The sequence below is a fragment of the Mobula hypostoma genome, chromosome 9 (genome assembly GCF_963921235.1).
Source record: "Mobula hypostoma chromosome 9, sMobHyp1.1, whole genome shotgun sequence".
NCBI classification, from domain to species: Eukaryota; Metazoa; Chordata; class Chondrichthyes; order Myliobatiformes; family Myliobatidae; genus Mobula; species Mobula hypostoma.
In genome coordinates this window covers 146,614,723-146,635,894 of record NC_086105.1, presented here as the reverse complement: position 1 = coordinate 146,635,894, position 21,172 = coordinate 146,614,723, and the positions used below count along the sequence as shown (strand labels likewise).

The following is a 21,172-nucleotide window of genomic DNA, read 5'->3' as shown; positions in this document are numbered from 1 at the left end:
AGTGATTCACTGGATAATTTTGACTACCCATTGTAGAGCCTTCCTGTCTAGATCAACAATCCAGCACGGTAGTGGGGGATGCACTATTTCAGATAAAACATTAAACCGATACAACATCTAGTATATTGCATGTTAAAGGCTCCCATGGTATTATTTCTAAAGAACAAAGGGAAGCTATCAGCACTATTCTGGGCTGTGCTCCTTACCACTCTGCTCCGGAAGTCTACTGGAGACAAGTTATTTTCTATATCGCAACAGTGGCTGCACTTCATCCGTATTGGCTGTTAAAAGTTTTGGGGGTCCAGAAAGTACTTCAGGAATTCATTTCTTTATCCTCTTCAATACTCCTGACTGTGACTGTATAATTTTATTTCGTTAAAGAGCTTTACTTACATATGTGAAATATATTTATATGAGACCTTTTAATTTTCTACCAAGTTCAAGTTTATTGTCATTCAACAATGCACATGTCTTCCTCTGGAACCAAGATGCAAAACACAGTGCATATAACACACACAACACATAAAATACGACTAAATTCTGACTTTAAGATTTCAGAGCAGTTATCACAATTCTCCTCAACGGGATGCTTGTAACCTTGTATCATTTAAACTGTACTTTTCTTGTCTCAGTGAAAAGTACTGATGTAGGGGTACTGCTTTTATTTGATGAAAGCAGTGAGTGGGTGGTGTAGAGATGCAAAAAAAAAACTGATATATGTTGGAAACGTGAAATAGTAAAAAACAGGAACTGCTGGAGATCAGGCAGCAGGTGAAATGTACCAAGTCAGCTCAGAACCAGTTCAGTTTAACTCGTTTGTTTTCCCGCATCAAAGCTGAGCTTAGCTGGCAATCGACATCCTAGTTTGTTCAAACTATATGAGGAATCTGAATGGCAAGCTGTAGGCTGTTGCATTCCATAAGACCAAAAGACACAGGAGCAGAATTGGGCCATTTGGCCCATTGAGTCTGTCCTGCCATTCCATCTTGCCTGATTTATTAACCTTCTCAACCCCACTCTCCTGCCTTCTCCCTGTAATCCTTGATGCCCTGACTAATCAAGAACATATCAACCTCCACTTTAAGTATACCCAATGATTTGACCTCCATAGTTATCTACAGTAATGAATAACACAGATTCACCACCCTCTGGCTAAAGAAATTCCTCCTAATCTCTGTCCTAAAAGGGAGTCCTTGTATTCTGAGGCTGTGCCCTCTGATCCTAGATTCTGCCACAATAGGAAATATCCTCTCCATTTTCACACTGCCTAGGCCTTTCAATATTCCATAGGTTTCAACGAGATCCCCCTCATTCTTTTAAACTCCAGCGAGTACAGGTCAGAGCCATCAATATTCAATATTATGCTATTGAATTTATACTATCCATGCTTGTATTCTATTATGTTTTATGAGTCTGGTGATTTGGAAAAAGGCCAATCTTTGTCTGATCCCATTTGGGGGTAAATACTAGATTGAGCACCCGTTATCCGAAATGCTTGGGGCCAGAAGTGTTCTGGAGTTCTCATTTTTTCAGATTTTGGAATTTTGCATCTATGTAATGAGATGCTGTACCATAGGGATGGGATTCAAGTCTAAGCACAAAATTAATTTGCATTACATATACAGCTTATGCATATCCCCATCAGAAAGGTATGCCACCCAGGTGGACAGTCAGTGGCTGTTTGGCCACTGAATTTATGTGCTACTGGTACACTGTCTTTGTTTTACACTTGTTTATCACAAATATTTACTGATGCAGCCAAATATTTACTGATTCAGCATGTTAGATTTTCATCAGCAACGATCTTAGCAAACCCATCAATGAATTTCTCTTCATAAACACGAAGAATTCTGCAGATGCTGGAAATCCAAGCAACACACATCAAAGTTGCTGGTGAATGCAGCAGGCCAGGCAGCATCTCTAGGAAGAGGTACAGTCGACGTTTCGGGCCGAGACCCTTCATCAGGACTAACTGAAGGAAGAGCTAGTAAGAGATTTGAAAGTGGGAGGGGGAGGGGGAGATCCAAAATGATAGGAGAAAACAGGAGGGGGAGAGATGGAGCCAAGAGCTGGACAGGTGATTGGCAAAAGGGATATGAGAGGATCATGGGACAGGAGGCCCAGGGAGAAGGAAAGGGGGGAGGGGGGGGAAACCCAGAGGATGGGCAAGGGGTATAGTCAGAGGGACAGAGGGAGAAAAAGGAGAGAGAGAGAGAGAAAGAATGTGTGTATATAAATAAATAACGGATGGGGTACGAGGGGGAGGTGGGGCATTAGCGGAATTTAGACAAGTCAATGTTCATGCCATCAGGTTGAATTTCTCCACTTCCCCATGATTAGCAAATGCTTTATCACCACAGCTTTTAAAAAATTTAATGCTGCGATTCTGGATTTTAGAATTTTGGATAAGGGGTACTCAACCTGTATCAAGATCTGCAACTCAGCAACTTGAGTGAGTTGGAAATAAAAGGAAACTCGATTAATTTTTGAATAACATCTTCAAACCTCCATGACTTGTACAGTATACTTAGTTTTATATCAAAATAAACTTCATTAATAATAAAAAAAATCACAAGAATTAACCATGCAATGCCTTTTTATTCTAGTCTTAAATTAAGTCAATGTGTTAAATAGTGTTCTATTATATTTCTGAAAAGTAGTAGGACTGTTGCCATTCATATGGTCCCATGGGGTGTTCACTACTACAATAATTGAGGGACTTCCTTACCCAACCCAGATACTGTCTGTCCAGTAGCAGAAGAACCCTGTACTGTGGTCCTTTCTCATCAGAGCTTCAGTGTGTCCCTCAGCATTCTGCTTCACCAGGTTGTTCCCAACCTGGGGTCCACAGACCCCTTGCTTAATGGTATTGGTCCATCATAAAGAAGGTTGGGAACCCCTGCCAGACATCTCGATGACCAACAAGTTTTGGGCAGGCTACTTAAAAAATGTCAAAAAAAAAAGCTGGGAAATATTTGCCAATTTATCAGATTGATTTTTTTTCTCTCTCTTGCTCTGCACCCCACCTCCTCCATAGAGAAGCTGACATCTCTCCAGAATTCTTTCTCTGAACTTTCAAATGCTTGTTATTTACACTTAATCCTAGAAAGAATTGGTTTAACTAATGAACTTATCTTACCATCACCACAGAAGTATAGTTTTGAGTAGGATCAATGGACAGCAATCAGAGATTGGTAACATATATTGATTCTCTCCTGTTGTAGAGCATCTGGTGACTTACACCTATTCTATATGTGATCAATAAACTTAGAAATCACAATTTCTATGTATAAGGCATGTGTAACATGGCAAAGAAACTTTATGGGAACTGGGGACTCCATTAATAATCGATCAGAGTTGCGTATATAAGCCAGAACTCTTATGTCTTTACACTGCTGCAAAACAATAAATTTTATGTTAGGGACTAAAGGCTGATAAATCCCCAGGGCCCCATGGTCTACACCCCAGGGTACTTAAGGAGGTGGCTCTAGAAATCGTGGACACATTGGTAAATATTTTCCAATGTTCTATAGATTCAGGATTACTTCCTGAGGACTGGAGAGTAGCTAATGTTATCCCACTTTTTAAGAAAGGACGGAGAGAGAAAACAGGGAACTATAGACCAGTTGTTGTTGTTCGTCCATCGTTGGCGTCGATGAGGACCTCGACACCATAATGATGGTGTCGAGACTAGCGCGTGATTTGGATTTAAGTGAGGGAGAGTTGCGCAGCGTCAGCCTTACTCTCTCTTCCCAATTCCCATCTGGGTCCAGTGGCAAGAAAGAGTCTAGACGGCTGGAGATGGGACTAGGCACAGTGGATGACCAGGACATCATCTGATAGCCTGACATCAGTGGTGGGGAAGATGCTGGAGTCAATTATAAAGGATGAAATAGCGGCACATTTGGATAGCAGTAACAGGATAGGTCCAAGTCAGCATGGATTTACGAAGGGGAAATCATGCTTGACTAATCTTCTGCAATTTTATGAGGATGTAACTATGAAAATGGACAAGGGAGAGTCAGTGGATGTAGTGTACCTGGACTTTCAGAAAGGGTCCCACATAAGAGATTAGTGGGCAAAATTAGAGCACATGGTATTGGGGGTAGGGTACTGACATGGATAGAAAATTGGTTGGCAGACAGGAAACAAAGAGTAGGGATTAATGGGTCCCTTTCAGAATGGCAGGTGGTGACTAGTGGGGTACCGCAAGGCTCGGTGCTGGGACCGCAGCTATTTACAATATACATTAATGATTTAGATGAAGGGATTAAAAGTAACATTAGCAAATTTACAGATGACACAAAGCTGGGTGGCAGTGTGAAATGTGCGGAGGATGTCGAGATAATGCAGGATGACTTGGACAGGTTGGGTGAGTGGGCAGATGCATGGCAGATGCAGTTCAATGTGGATAAATGTGAGGTTATCCACTTTAGTGGCAAGAACAGGAAGGCAGATTACTATTTGAATGGTGTCAAGTTAGGAAAAGGGGAAGTACAACGAGATCTAGGTGTCCTTGTTCATCAGTCACTGAAAGTAAGCATGCAGGTACAGCAGGCAGTGAAGAAAGCTAATGGCATGTTGGCCTTCATAACAAGGGGAGTTGAGTATAGGAGCAAAGAGGTCCTTCTGCAGTTGTACAGGGCCCTTGTGAGACCACACCTAGAATATTGTGTACGGTTTTGGTCTCCAAGTTTGAGAAAGGACATTCTTGCTATTGAGGGAGTGCAGCGTAGGTTCACGAGGTTAATTCTTGGGATGGCGGAACTGTCATATGTTGAAAGATTGGAGCAACTGAGCTTGTATACACTGGAATTTAGAAGGATGAGAAGGGATCTGATTGAAGCATATAAGATTATTAAGGGATTGGACACGCTCGAGGCAGGAAACATGTTTCCGATGTTGGAGGAGTCCAGAACCAGAGGCCACAATTTGAGAATAAGGGGTAGACCATTTAGAGCAGAGTTGAGGAAGAACTTTTTCACCCAGAGAGTTGTGGATCTATGGAATGCTCTGCCTCAGAAGGCAGTGGAGGCCAATTCTCTGGATGCTTTCAAGAAAGATTTAGATAGAGCTCTTAATGATAGCGGAGTCAAGGGATTATGGGGAGAAGGCAGGAATGGGGTACTGATTGTGGATGATCAGCCATGATCACAGTGGATGGCGGTGCTGGCTCGAAGGGCTGAAGGGCCTACTCCTGCACCTATTGTCTATTGTCTATAAGACTGATAATAAACCTGATTCTGATCAAATGGAGATAAAGCACTTTCTTCTTTGAACCATATCATAAATAATGCTCATAATGCTTGGTCAATTTTGGTACACCTTTAGAATACCTACAGTATGTGCCCAGAGTTTAATTTTTCTCAACTGGAATCTCAAGTTTACCAATAGTTTGAATGAAAAACATTTCAATATTACACTTCTTGGAAAGATTATCACCTTACATTCACTAGTTAGCTTTCAATATCAATTAAGAATTCCTTTCTAGTCCTGATGAAGGGTCTCGGCCAGAAACGTTGACTGTTTATTCCCCTCTATAGATGCTGCCTGACTTGCTGAGTTCCTCCAGTATTTTCTGTGTGTGTATGTGTTTGCTCAATAATCCCAGCATCTGTAGAATCTTTTGTGTTTAGTACGTCTGAGATACCCTCTTTTTATCCCCAGAAAATGCAGTTTCTCCTACGGTGGTATCAATATGGTACACTCTGACCTAGATCCCCTCATCACCCACCAGCCCATGCTCATGCTCCTCCGACCCCTTTACTCTGGTTATGCTCTCTTGCTTTCCAGTCCTGATAAAGTGTCTTGCCCCAAAGTGGCAACTGCCTATTTACCTCCTCAAATGCTGCCTTACCCACTGAGTTCCTCTAGAATTTTGATTCAGATTCAGATCTATTTATCACCAGTACTTCGAAACATTGAGTGAAATGTGTCATTTGCATTAACAACTAACACAGCTGGGGATGTTGCGGGGGTGGTGGGCAGCCAGCAAGTGTAGCCACCCATTCTGGTACCAGCATAACATGCCCACCAATGCTGGGCAGAACAACACAGAACACAACAAGGAACAAAACAACAAAAGCACAATAAGCCCTTTTCCTCCCTTCCACCCATGTATATACACACACACAGACAATCCTTCAAATCTAGGACAGGTGTCCGGGCCTCTATTCACTAGGTTTGCCCATTAGGCTTCAACCTTCAGACTTCTGATTGACCCCGGGCTTCAATCTTCAATCCATTGTGTGTGTTAAAAAAGTTAATGTTTCAGTAAGAAAGACCCTTTGCTGACACAGGGGTGCCATGTTGTCGTATGATATAGGCAAGCATGCTCCTTCCATGACCATGATTTTCCTTTGCAAATTTTTCTACAAAACTAATCTGCCGTTGTCTTCTTCTGGGCCATTAACAATACTATTCCGAGACTGTCTGCCTGGCGTCAGTGATCACATAACCAGGACTTGTGATGCCAGCTGCTCATATGAACATCCACCACCTGCTTCACATAGCCCTGATTGGGGGGGCTAAACAGCTGCTACACCTTGCCCAAGGGTGGCTAGCGGAGGGGAGAAGCACCTTGCGCCTCCTTTGGTAGAGAAGTATCTCCACCCATGACCTGCTGAGTATTCCTAGCATTTTGTGTTTATATTATGAGAGGTACAATAGCTGCCTTTTGTCCCAGTGGATTTTCTATGAACATTAAATTTTTCTGACAAAATTGGAAAATGTGAGAATTATTCATTAGCACATGCAGCATCTGTGGAGAGGGAGACAGAATTAATGACCTGGCGTCAGATCCAGCATGTTTAAGCGTGTTTAAAGTTGCGGAGAAGGTTGAAGGGTGAACACCACAACCACATCAGTGAATGGGTGGAGACCAAGTGAGAATGTAAGTAATGCTGTTGCTAATTGACGGAGGGTGGTGAAAGTTCTTGCAGATGATCTGCCTAGTTAGATGCAAGTAGGAGCTAAAAGAGGGCAGAAAAGAGAAAAATAAACAATGCTAGAGAAAGGCCATACTCTGCTCCCAAAAATTACATATTCCAAAAATGCTATGTTTGCAGAGCCCTCAGTATTATCAAAGATACCTCCCATCCGTCCTGCAATCTCTTTGACCCCCTACGGGCAGGCAGAAGGTATTAACAGTTAGGCTGGATAGCAATTTCTTCCCCCAAGCTGTGAAGATAACTGAAACATTGGAAATCCCCATCAGGTTAGGCAGCTAAGAGAGGAAAAACAAATTAACATTACGTTTCAAAGACGTTTTATCATACAGATCAGATACAAACTCAAAGGGCTGAGTTTTCTGAAATTGTTAAATTCAGTTCTGAATCCTGAGTGCTGGAACCTGCCAATGTGTTAGATCAGATGCTATTCTAGGAGCTTACTTTGGGCTTGAGTGGAACAACAGAATAAGACTGAGATTTAAAATTACGTAGCTGAAGGCTCTTCATATAAAACGCTGGAGAAACAGCGGGTCAGGCTGTATTTATGGTGGGAAATAGTTGACATTTCGAATCCGGACCCTTCATCTGGACTCAGGTAACCATGATATAATCTGTATTCTAGTGCAAACGGATGATTCATATTAAAGTTTTCAGTCAATTGACTAACCGTAAAAAAAAGGTAGATCTGCGTAAAAATCAGAGGTGGCCCGTAGCAACGCATTCCGATGGTCTGAGCTCTTTCTTTGACCTCTCCTGGTTGCTAAGCGAGTGACGTAGCATTCCTGGAGCCCGTCCATCACCGCCGTCAGCCCGGAAAACCGTCCCACCGTGGCTCCACCCCGTGCGTTGAATGGCTCGAATCGTCGGGCAGAGCGACCTGCGATTGGTTTAGTGATGCCGTCCATCACGGTGATGGGGCGTTCCGCGCTTGCTTCTGACGCATCATGGCGGCTGTGGGAAAAGCAGCGAGAGGGCGGCCGCGTCGCTAGCGAAAAGCGCCCGGAAAATTTGCCCGTCGCCTCTAGGAAAAATGCCCACACAGTCAGCCGATGGCAGAGTAGTGTTTGTCAGCCGCTGTTTGAGAGGGATATCGACGCGGAGCTGGGATCGGGGTTTGTGAGGAAGGATGAGCTTCGGTGGGCCGGCGCCAATCACCATTTGTTGCCGGAAAATCAGGAAGAAAAGCGGCGACGGCGGACAGCGCCGTGTGTAAGAGGCGGGCGGCAGTTTGTTGTTAGCAGCCCCTCGGGTCGATGGGGGGCCGGCCAGTCCGTTTAAATGCTGCGAGTCGGCAGTCCTTGACGACGGTGGAGCCACGGCCGAGCATGGCGGTGTACGCCGGCATCTTGCTGCTGCTAGTGCTGCGCAGCGTCCAAGGTGTTCCACTTCCGCAAACAGGTGCAGGTCAGTGTATGTTATCATCTGAAAACGTCGCCGCTTGTCCGCTGAAACGGGATCGTGCCAAAAAAATCTGTCGCTGTGACCACCAAAGATTTTAATCGTGCCCAATACAAATCGAAATTGAGTGCGGTTTGAACATTAACTCGCATTATTCCTCTTCGTAGATGTTGTCTGATTTGCTGAGTTCCTCCAGTATTTAGTATGTGTGCGTGAGTGTGTTATTCTGGATTTCCAGCATCTCTTGTATTTATGACATAAGATATGGATCAGTAATTGCAACGAAACCACAGGATTGTTGCAAAGTTGCAATGAGTTAATTGTTTCAGGAAATCAGAATTCCCTAACCTGGTCTGGCCTGGGTGTGACCTTAGACACAGGATGTGGCTGACACGGAAATGGTCCAGTGAGCGTTTAGAAATGGGCACCACTGCCTTGCTTTGCTTTCCCTATTCTCTGAATACATTTAGGTGGGGGTGAGCTGTGAAGGGAAGGCATCTCGCAGATATGGAATACTGTCCATGCTTGTAATCTGGGGGGGGGGGCGGGGGAAGGGCTGGAAATACTCAACACATCAGGTAAGGTCTGTGGAGAATGAAATAATGAACATCTCAGGACATCAGGCTGTTGTGCATGTTCTCATTTTAGGTCATAGCATGAGCATCTATGAATCATAGTGTTAAAAAATAATGTATAGCGCCTTTCATGGCCCCCTTGGGATTTAGAGGCAGTGAAGTACTTTAGAGAAATAGACACTGCTATTGCAAAGGAATATAGTACACTGTTGCACGATTAAAAGCAATCACTGATTCACATTGCTGTAAGACTGATACTTCTAATATGCAAGTGTCTGCCACTAAAAATGACTACCTGCCATCTTGTGAAATTTTCTTTGGGATGAAACAATGAAATCTCAGAATTGTATTTAAGTTAACAATAAGCAGTAGCATTAAATTCTGTAACCTTTTTTGATTTCAAGCTGAACATGCTGTAGTTATCTGAAAGTTTTGTAAGGTGCAGAGAAAAATAAGCTATTTGAAACAGTTACCTGTTCAATATTGTACAATGGCTGTGTTGCATTGCAAAATTGATCTTGTGATTAAGCCATTAGCTAAATCCAGTTCACGCTGCATGATTCTGGAATATGTTTTAACTTGTGGATGAGGTAGCAGCTTGAACGTGATTTGTCATATCCTTTGTGTAGGAGGTTGAGATTTCTGTGTTTTGAGCATAATTGCTGTTGTCATAAAGATGGAAAATGCTGAAAACGTTTAGCATTTGTGGAAGGAGGAAGTTAAAATGTTCTAGGTTGTCTCTTTAGCAGAACTGGAAAAGAGAGAAAGCAAATTAATTTTAAGTTGCAAAGGGGGAGGTAGGGATGGAATATTCTCTGGAAGTTGAGGCCCGAAGGTCAAACCTGTGATCAGCAAGTCCTGGGGTGAAGTCTGAAATTGGAGGCCTGACGTCTGTGAGTCTGAGTATCCAGGGCCAAGCATGAGGCCCAGAGAAAACCTGTCCTGGGGTTAGATGTCTGTGTGTGAGAGAGAGGGTGGGTGGGTGTGAGGGAGGGTGACAAAGGAGCTTGTTTTGCCGATGTTTTCTTGTTGCTTGTGTTGATCTGCTGAATATTGTGGGCATGCTGCTGTATTTTGATGCTGGAATGTGTGGTGACATTTGAGGGCTGCTCTCCTCACCCACCAGCACAGCCTTGACGGTGGTTAACACAAGCAGCACATTTCACTGTATGTTTCGATGTGCATGTGATAAATAAATCAGCATCTGAATCAGATTGCCAGAGGCACCCTTTCCTTTATGCTGCCTAAAGATTCCATACCATTCCCCAAGTATCTGTGCCTTTGTGGTTTCTTGCAAAGAATCTCTGCAGTTCTCTAGCATGACAGATTGTGAATCAGACCATTGGAAGAATTTTTAAAAAGAGGTAGGGAAACTTAAAAAGAGAATGGGAAACTATGGGGAAATGATTCCAGTGTCTCAGAAGAGGCATGTGTTGTATTAGCCATGATTGTGTTGAATGATGGGGCTCGGTACCCTAATTTTGCTTCTATTTTTCTCTTGTTCCTCGCGTGTTCCAATGGTGGTATTCTCCACTTGTCTTCTTCCCTAACTTGCGATTGCCCTTTTGCCAAAGTAAACAGAACCTCTGATCTCATTTATTTCCTGCACTACTGTACTTGTCCCCTCCCATTCCAGATAGAACTGGGATAGCACTCAGACAAGATGCTGTAGGTACTCGGTGGTCAGGCAGTAACTGTGGAGGGAAATGGGCGGTCAGTGTTTCCCAAGGCTTCCACCCCACCGACCTTTGCATTTATTGAGTCCTCCCTAGCAACTTTATTGCCTTGAATAAGATTCCCAAGCTAAATACACTTCACCATTCTGAAGGGATTCTACCCACCACAACCCTTCGGTCCATCCTTTGAGCTCTACCAGTTACTCCTTTTCTCAACAATTTCCTGTGGATTTGTCCTTTTATCTCATCCCTTCCCACCAGCCAAGGATCAAGGTAGTTCTTTCAGGTGAAGCTGCAGTTAGCTTGCCCCACTTCCAATTCGTGCTTTGCATCTGGTACTCGCAGCTCAATCATCTCTGCTTTGTGAAATATGTTGAGTGGCTGCTTTGTGGAGCGCTTGCATTAAATCCACAGAGGCATTCTGCAGTTGCATCTAACTTTACTCACACTCATTTATTTGTCTATAGACTCCTGTGTTGTTATAACGAGGCCCAGTGTTTTCATCCTCTTGTTGCAGCTTTCTAGACTTGATAATGAAAATTTCAGGTAACTTTGTTAGTTTGTACCAGCTGGCCAGTTCTCCTATAAGTTAATCATCTCTTTATTTCCTCTGTGCTGACGTTCCTTGATTTAGCAGATATTTTTTGCAGCTCTGAAGCAACACACAAGATGCTGGATGTACTCAGTGGGTCAGGCTGCTTTTACAGATGGAAATAGATGGTCAGCATTTCAGGGGTGAGACCCTTCACCTGTACTGGATGGATTGTCTGGTTCAGATGAAGGATCTTGACCCAGAACGCTGACTGTTTTTATTTCAGATTTCCAGTATGTGCAGGTTTGTGTCCTTATTTTTGTTTTAATGAAAGGTTGCAGTTGCTATTATGAATAACTGAAGTCATCTTGTTTTCCCAGTTTCTGACCGGTTATCTAACCTCTATTAACGATATTTTGATATTGTTGAACTTGTCAGTCACACTTTTTAGCAGTGGTAGGTGAAGATGCAAGAAAAAAAAATTGAGATTTGTTTTGAATAGAGTAGATAAGTGATGATACACACTTTTTTGATTCTCTATTATCGAAGTTTTAAACTTTAATATTATGAAGTTAGTACAAGGAGCTACATGCCCAACAGTTTTTTTTCCCAACAGCTTAAAAGTATCCCACTACCTCCTCCCTGTTTTAGTTTAAAATGTTTATCAAACTTGTGTTCACAACACTGATAAGCATCATTCTGCAACATTTCTCCAAAGCTTTTCTGCCATATTGCATCACCTTAGCACTATTTGTTCTCTGCCAAAATGGCATTGCTTCTATTCATTCTGTGTTACTGTTATTGCTGTCCACATTCAATGGTTCATCTGTGTCCTTCAATCTGTACCTCAATCTTAAAAAAAATACTACAATTCTTCTATTTTTATGAATTATCTGCCTAGCATCTATTTCCCTTGGGTACCCTGAGTTGCCAGTGACATGATTTCGCTCAGGGCTGCTTTGCTGAATGATGACTCTCCTTGTATTTCTCAAACAGTATATAGATGGTGTGAGTCAGTCATTGAGTTTCGAGTTGCTATTGACTTCATCTCCTGTTGTATGTAAGTTGCTCACATTTCTCTTGAATTCTTTGCCACTATCTTTTGTTCCTCCTAGAGGCATGGTAGTGTAACCTGGGTTCAATTCCCGCTGCTGTCTGTAAGAAGTTTGTATATTCTTCCAGTGACTGCTTGGTCTCCTCCGGGTGCTTCCCTTTCCTCGCTAATTCCAAACATCTATGGGTCAGTAAGTTGTGGGCATGCTACAATGGAGCTGGAAACATGGTGACACTTGTGAGCTGTCCCCATTTTACTGAATGTTTCAATGTGCATGTGATACATAAAGCTTATCTTTATCTTTTCTGGAGATCAGTCTGCAAATAAATCTAATCTCTGCTTCAGTTGTTGCTCAGGTGTAGATATCCTGTGCTTCTGAAGTTCATTTTCATTTTTAAAAAAATATGCTGGTTCTGATTGAACCTCATCTTGTCAGTGGCCTACATAATTGACCCACGAATAGTTTTTTTTAACAATGAAAACCTTTGTTTGGCTTTAAATATAATCTGAACAGCCATTATTTCATTGGCTCTAAAGCCCTTTGGGATATCCTAAGAGAGGTTAAATTCTCTTAACTTTATTTGTCCATATGATGAATGAAGAATAATTTCTGCCTAACTAGACGTCACAAATAAATCCACTCTTATGTGCCCTCTTGCAAAGTTTTTATGCTATGGGGGCGAAAAACTTATTACAATATTTTACTGCCTAATTAATTATCATTAACTTATGTTTTTAGTCCTGAATGCATTGTTTCATTGCAATGCAGGGCCAGATTCACATTCTGTGAAATAATGTCCTTTCAGTATATTGTGGGATAGTGGAGTAATGCTCTTCTCTTGCCCGGCTTGCTTTACTGCTGATGTGACAATATGGCTGCAAATGATATGATCTTGCATTAGATTTACTGTGCAGCCTTTCATAATTATAGCAAAGGAGTGAAGTTCAAAATTCCCTTAAATTCTCTTTTTCTAACCAGGAAGATTTTAGTCCATGAGCATCAGGAATGTAGATGAATATCTGTTATTGCATGAGATATAATTAATTGAAATGTCATTACAGTTTGTCATTTTGTTTATTTATATATTTTAATATGTCTAAGCCAACAGTTTTGGAATTTTTGGATCACAAGGTACTAAAAATAAGTAGACACTTTATTGATCCCAAAGGAAATTACAGTGTCACTGTAGCATTACAAGTGTACAGATATACAAATATTAGAAGAGAAATACCTTGTGATTAAAATGTGACCTGCTGGGGAGTGGCACCTAGATGTACCGGTTTATTTTGTGGTAGAGTAGGTTATTTGCTGTGCCAAAATGATTGGCTTTGTGATGGAGTTATTGGGAAAAAAATTCCCATAGTTCTTTTTTAATCTATTAATTTGTGGTGCAGTTGCAAGTCTTTTATATGTGGTGATGGATACTGTTTTCAAGATTTAAACGTGTCTTTTTCTCGCACATGGTTGTTGTTGGTCTCTGTGTGTGACTTTTCTGTGATTTTTTAAAAAAAATTGTTTTCTTGTTCTACTCTGAATGTCTACAAAAAAAGAATCTCGGGGTAGTATATAGTGACATATACATACTTTGGCACGTGGCCAAGTGGTTAAGGCATTGGACTAGCGACCTGAAGGTCGTGAGTTCGAGCCTCAGCCGAGGCAACATGTGTTGTGTCCTTGAGCAAGGCACTTAATCACACATTGCTCTGCGACGACACTGGTGCCAAGCTGTATGGGTCCTAATGCCCTTCCCTTGGACAACATTGGTGTCGTGAAGAGGGGAGACTTGCAGCATGGGCAACTGCTGGTCTTCCATACAACCCTGCCCAGGCCTGCGCCCTGGAGAGTGAAGACCTTCCAGGCGCAGATCCATGGTCTCGCAAGACTAACAGATGGCTATACATACTTTGATAATAAATCTACTTTCAACTTTGAAATGCTGCTTTGAAATACTAACAGTTTTCATACCATTCATCTAGCGTAAGTGTTTTTGCAGGCTGTCCCTGGGTTACAAACACAATACTTATGGACACCCTGACATAGAAATGAGCTCCACTTTTACGCTCAGAAGACCAGTGTCATGCATTTTTTTCATTCCTGCAAACAGTTTTCTCTCTTCACTTTGGATAATTGTTTATTGTGTGCTTTACATTATAGTATTATGAAGGTATGGTTATATATTGAGTGATTTTTGTGTACTTTCCAATGTGGGGATAAAATTGACTTAATGGATGTCTGTGAAAGCAGGACAGGTTTGTTACCTGGGGATGGCCTGGCTGTCCCATTTTTGTGTTGCATGATATTTATTGCCTATGAATTATTTTCAACTTTCAAATATTGTCCTGCAATATCATTTTTGCCTTGACCACACTGTTTAAAAGCTTTAATAGAGGGCCACACAGTTACAACACTGATAAGGCAGTCATTGTTTAATTTGTCAAACACCAATGTGAGAATGACCAGCTGATGTGTTTTAATTGATTTGATTAAGGGTCAATGTTTGACCTGTTCAAGATACAGATCATCACCAGTTATGGTAGGGTTCTGTTCCAATGAGCCATTCATACCCCGAATAGTTTGCAATAGTTCCTTTCAGCAACCAGCAAATTCATACTATTACTCACAAGTGTTTGTTCGTATATTATTATCATCATCATATGCCTTGTTGTATGATGTGGGTGATTGTGATCTTCCATCTGATCTTCCTGTGAGGAAGACCCCCTTCACACTGCTGTTCTTATTCTTTCCTCTATTGTCTTGGCAAATTTTTCGACATTAGTGGTTGGCCATTGCCTCATCCTGGGCAGTCTTTACAAGACTGGTGACCCCAGCCATTATCAATGCTCTTCGGAGATTGTCTGCCTGGTGTCAGTGGTCGCATAACCAGGACTTGTGATATGCTTATATGACCATCCACCACCTGCTCCCATGGTTTCACGTGACCCTGATCGGGGAAGTTCAGCAGGTGCTACATCTTGCCCAAGGGTGACCTGCAGGTGAGTGGAGGGAAGGAACGCCTTACTCTTTCTTAGGTAGAGGCATATTTCTACCCCACCACCTGCCATTCGTGTATAGAGGCTGCATATAAGTCATTTGGTATCTTTTTCATACGTCTGGGAAGACATCAGTTTGACGCATCAGTTTATTGCTTCGCAGGAAGTTAACACCAGTGACTCCCTTAATTCTGCGCACAGATTTTTATGCTCAGATTTCTGGAATGAGATTTGATATTGAAAGCTCCTGAGTTGAAGATCAGAGTACTCACTTGGCTGAGCTAGTATACTTTACCTTGTTCTTATATACCCACAAGTACCTTCCTTATACTTCATATTGTTGTACTGCTTTTGAGATTATGATGAGAATTGTATCATTACAAATTAAATGAAGTCATGAATTGCGGTATCAAGAAGAATAATGCCCTTGTGACATATTATACTGAGATTTGGTGTGTTAGTTCTTGATTATGCTGCAAGATACGAGTGCTTCCAAATCAGCATTGGATTGTGTTCTTTGAACGAGGAGGTGTAAATCGAGCACAGCTCAGCTGACAAAGCAATAGCATGAATTCCTTCTGTAGGTGGGTAATAGGTCAAAAAGGAGGAGTTGTTGAAAGGAGAAGGGAAAACAAGCAAAGCAGTTTTCCTCCTTATTTACATTGGCTATCTCTTGTAATTAACTATCACGTTCAAAGAATGATAAGGCATCTAATTAATTAATTTGTTGATGTTCATTTCCCTCTACTCTGTGCCTTTATAATTTTAAATATCTCCATCAGATCTCATCATGTTCCAAGGAATGCAATCCCATATTTTGTCATACCCTCTCAAGTCTTCACATCTTTCCTAAAGCATGGTCTTGAGTACTACTCACCTTTTGCAAGTTTTGATCTGTATGAATCTGTTTGTAAACCCCTAGATACGCATTTTGTAATCCTGGATACATTCTTTTGAACCACTTTCTTAATTTGATCCAATACTTTCAATAAATTATGTATCCTAGATCTGTTTCTTTTATCTCTTTTAGAATTGTATGCTTCAGTTTGTTACACATTGATAGCATGGAGAAGACATGTTTCTCAGCATTAAATTTTATCTACCACCAATCCACTAGAACGTAGAACAGTATAGACCCTTCAGCCCATGAATTTGTGCTGACCCTTTAACCTAACCCAAGATCAATCTAACCCTTCCTTCCCACATAGTCTTCCACTTTTCTTTGGATTAGGTTTATAAACCACGGGATTGAGCTCAAAAGCCATGAGATAATGCTCCATAGCACTTGGCTTAGACCACTTTTGGTGTTGTGTGTTCAGTTCTGGATACCTCATTTTAGGAAGGATGTGGATGGAAGCTTTAGAGAGGATGTAGAGGAGACTTACCAGGATGATGACTGGATCAGAGGGCATGTCTTGTGAGGACAGGTTGAACGAGCCAGGGGTTCTCTTTTTGGAGCAGAGGATGAGTGTTGTAAAAGATAATAAGAACAGTAGTGGATAGCCAGAGACTTTTTCCCAGGGCAGAAATTGCTAATACAAGGGGGCATAACTTTAAGGTGTTGGGAGGAAAGTATAGGGGAGATGTTAGAGATAGTTTTTATAAACACAGAGAGTGGTAGATGCGTGAAAAACGCTGCTAGAAATGCTGGTAGAGGAAGGTACATAGGGACATTTATGCATTGAGTTGCTGCTAGATGACTAGCTGATTAGATATTTGCATTAACAAGCAGGTGTACCTAATAAAATGGCTACTGAGTATATATGCTGGAAGAAATACCTGTTCAATTGATTAGGTTCCGACCTGGTGATGCTGCAGTCCAGGGCTCTGTGCAGGCTAAACAACATGCAGAAAACTGAGTTAAGTGATCTTGCAATCAATGTCTCCAATCAAAGCATTAGTCCTACCACTTCTAGTCTTCAATGGTCCTGCTAATAAGCTAATGGGAGGAAGAGCCTTAACAGATCTCCCCATTGTTAGCAATGATAAGGTTTGGTGGGTAGTTCATCTCTGCTTCCTTCTGGGACTTCCAGCTTTATAGAAGCGAGTCTTGAGCCATTTTCATTCACTTTACATGATAATCAAGAAGTGCTTGAGATCACTGGATATGGCAGAAGTTGTGGGTCCAAATAGTATCCTAGTTGTTATCAAAAACCATTGATAACCACTCATTGATGTCTAAGTGAATGGATAATGAATAGGATCAAACGATTAGAGCCTGGTGAATGAATAACAGGATAGGATGAAACTGTGAATGATAAGCAATGTAAATAAACTCATGCCATAAGAGAAACTGATAATGAAATGAAAATACTTTCCTGCCATCTGCTTATTCTACACTTCCTCAAAGAAAGACACAAAATGCTGGAGGAACTCAGCAAGTCAGGCAGCAGGTATGGAAAGGAATAAACAATCAATGCATTGGACCAAGCTGCTTCATCCTTTTATACATATGTTACTCTGGATTATCAACATCTGCATTTATAATACCAACCCAACTCCAAATCTGGTACAATTGGAATAATTGGAGAACTAAGGATTTACCTAGCTGAAAACCACAAATTGTGATCTATTGCGATTGTTCACAAAGATGCCATTGTTCCAATTTAGAGCCAGTAACCACAGGATTAATCTCAAAATGATTGACAGATTAACTCCTACTACCTAATTCAGTGCAAGTGACTTGAAGCAAGTGAAATGGAATGTGAGGTATGTTTTGGGCACAAACGCCCCTCTTAGGAATGCTAATGTCTGAGTGACTAATTTTAGGTGAAGATCTTGGTCATGAAATTTCATTCAGAAATTGAGGCCACTTCCAAGTGGTGAGATAAATTGTACAGCAACTTGCATGGACAATGAAGGGATAATTATGCTCTGTGCATATTTCTTGCAAATTGGTACAGAAAGAGAATTGTCTTTTTGTTTGTAAGTAATTTGTCTCTACACTTTCTCAAGATGTTTGACCTGCGCATCTTAGCTGAGAATTGGTACATAGTTTGAAGCTAGTTTTGTATATTTCAAAAGGTCAAATTTGAATTGAAGCCCTCGTACTGTCATAGAAAGAGAGGAATGGGCCAGAACTGTCAAAGATGGAGTGTTGCTTCATTTAAAATTGTTTCGTAGTTTCTTAAATGTTCAGATTCTGTGCTTACAATATCTTGTGTCAGGTAAAATGCTGAAGGCTAATTCAATGCCAAGAATATAAAATGGGCAAATTCTCACGGAGGTAATACAATCAAAGTTCAATAAGAGTGAACCATTGAAGTAAAGTAATCAAGTTATTTGGATGGCAGGGTGGAGATGCATCTCTACTAAAGGAGGTGTAAGGGGCTTCTTTCATCTGCTACCTTGTACGTCACCTTGGACAAGATGTAACTTAGCCTCACCCCCCCCCCCCACCAGATCAGAGTGACATGAAGCCATGGGAGCAGGTGGTGGATATCATAAATCCTTGTTATGTGACCACCAATGCTAGGCAGGCAGTCTCTGAAGAGTATTACTAATGGCTATGGTCACCAGTCTTGTAAAGACACTGCCCAGAAAAAAGTAATGGCAAACCACTTCTGTAGAAACATTTGCCAAGAAAAATCATTGTCATGAGATGAGACCTTGTAAGACATTGTAGCGAGCGACGGAGTAGAGGGAGACAGAGTAGGAAGGCTTTGGCTCCTGAGGCTTTGGCGAGCAGAGGCTGAGGAAGAGCTTCATTCCAAGTGAGGTAAGGCTGGGTAAGTTCCTTTAATAAATCTAATTATCTTAAGAGTAAGTAATGGAGGCAGCAGTTAGGGCAATTGAGTGTTCCGTTTGCAGTACGTGGGAAGTCAGGGCGAGCACAATCGTCCCTGATGACTACACCTGTAAAAGGTGCATCCAGCTGCTGCACGTGACAAACCGAGTTAGGGAAGTGGAGCTGGAGCTGGATGAACTTTGGATCATTCGGGAGGCAGAGGTAGAAATAAACAGGAGTTGCAGGGAGATAGTCACCCCTAAGAGTCAGGAGACAGGTAGCTACATGACTGTCAGGAGAGGGAAGGGGAATAGACCGAATGAGCAGAGCGCCCCTGTGGCTGTTCCCACCAATGATAAGTACATTGTTTTGGATACTGTTGATGGGGATGACCTACTAGGGACAAGTTGCAGTGGTTGCGTCTCTGGCACCGAGACAGGACCCTCAGCTCAGAAGGGAAGGAGGGAAAAGAGGAGAGCAATAGTGATAGGGGATTCGATAGTTAGGGGGACAGATAAGAGGTTCTGTGGAAGGGATCGAAAATCCCAGATGATCTGTTGCCTCCCTGGTGCCAAGGTCCATGATATCTCAGATCGAGTTCTCGGTGTTCTCAAGAGGGAGGGTGAGCAGTCGGATGTCATGGTCCATGTAGGGACCAATGACGTGGGTAGGAAGAGTGAGGAGGTCCTGAAAGGTGAGCTTAGGGAGTTAGGTGCCAAGTTAAAAGACAGGACCTCCAGGATAGCAATCTCAGGATTGCTACCAGTGCCACGTGCAGGCGGGTTTAGAAATAGTAAGATAGCGCAGATCAACACGTGGCTGAAGACGTGGTGCGGGAGGGAGGGCTTCAGATTTATAGACAATTGGGCGGTTTTCCAGGGACGGTGGGACCTGTTCCGGTGGGATGGTTTACATCTGAACTGGAGGGGGACAAATATTCTTGCAGGTAGGTTTGCTAGAGAGGCTTCAGTGGATTTAAACTAGATACAAGGGGGGAGGGGAACCAGAGTGTAGGAACAGATGTAGGGGAGAAGGATGAAAAAGAAAATAGTAAAGTTGTTTGCACCGTTAGTGATAAACAGAGAGTAAGAGGTGGAAAATTTCTTAAATGCATTTATTTTAATGCTAGCATTATAAGAAAGGTGGATGAGCTTAAAGCATGGATTGATACTTGGAAGTATGATGTGGTAGCTATTAGTGAAACATGGTTACAGGAGGGGTGTGATTGGCAGCTAGATATTCCTGGATTTAATTGCTTTAGGTGTGATAGAATCAGAGGGACAAGATGGGGAGGTGTTGCATTGCTTGTTAGAGAAAATATTACAGCGGTGCTCTGGCAGGATAGATTAGAGGGCTCGTCTAGGGAGGCTATTTGGGTGGAATTGAGGAATGGGAAAGGTGTAGTAACACTTATGGGGGTGTATTATAGACCACCAAATGGGGAGTGAGAATTGGAGGAGCAAATTTGTAAGGAGATAGCAGATACTTGTAGTAAGCACAAGGTTGAGATTGTGGGAGATTTTAATTTTCCACATGTAGACTGGGAAGCCCATACTGTAAAAGGGCTGGATGATTTGGAGTTTGTAAAATGTGTGCAGGGTAGTTTTTTGCAGCAATACATAGAGGTACCAACTAGAGAAGGGGCAGTGTTGGATCTCCTGTTAGGGAATGAGATAGGTCAGGTGACGGAGGTTTGTGTTGGGGAGCACTTCAGGTCCAGTGATCACAATGCCATTTAGTTTCAATATAATTATGGAGAAGGATAGGTCTGGACCCAGAGTTGGGATTTTTGATTGGAGAAAGGCTAACTTTGAGGAGATGCGAAAGGATTTAGAAGGAGTGGATTGGAACAATTTGTTTTATGGGAAGGATGTAATAGAGGAATGGACGTCATTTCAAGGTGAAATTTTGAGGGTATAGAATCTTTATGTTCCTGTTAGGTTGAAAGGAAAGGTTAAAAGTTTGAGAGAGCCATGGTTTTCAAGGATATTGGAAACTTGGTTCAGAAAAAGAGAGACCTCTACAATAAATATAGGCAGCATGGAGTAAATGAGGTGCTCGAGGAATATAAAGAATGTAAAAAGAATCTTAAGAAAGAAATTAGAAAAGCTAAAAGAAGATATGAGGTTGCTTTGGCAAGTAAGGTGAAATTAAATCCCCAGGGATTCTACAGTTATATTAATAGCAAAAGGATAGTGAGGGATAAAATTGGTCCCTTAGCTGTCCACTCTGATTCTCTATGTGTGGAACCAAAAGAGATGGGGGAGAT

At 41.9% G+C, this 21,172-nt stretch overlaps 1 protein-coding gene across 1 annotated transcript in view; it reads left to right on the top strand.

The window, feature by feature from the left end:
* The first annotated feature begins 7,883 nt into the window (after positions 1-7,883).
* The window catches only part of lmtk2 (lemur tyrosine kinase 2), a 128,912-nt gene continuing 115,623 nt past the window's right edge, over positions 7,884-21,172 (top strand). The window contains exon 1 of the mRNA XM_063059371.1: positions 7,884-8,354. Coding sequence (XP_062915441.1) covers positions 8,204-8,354 — 151 coding nt within the window. The 5' untranslated portion in view covers positions 7,884-8,203. The remainder of the gene's footprint in view (positions 8,355-21,172) is intronic.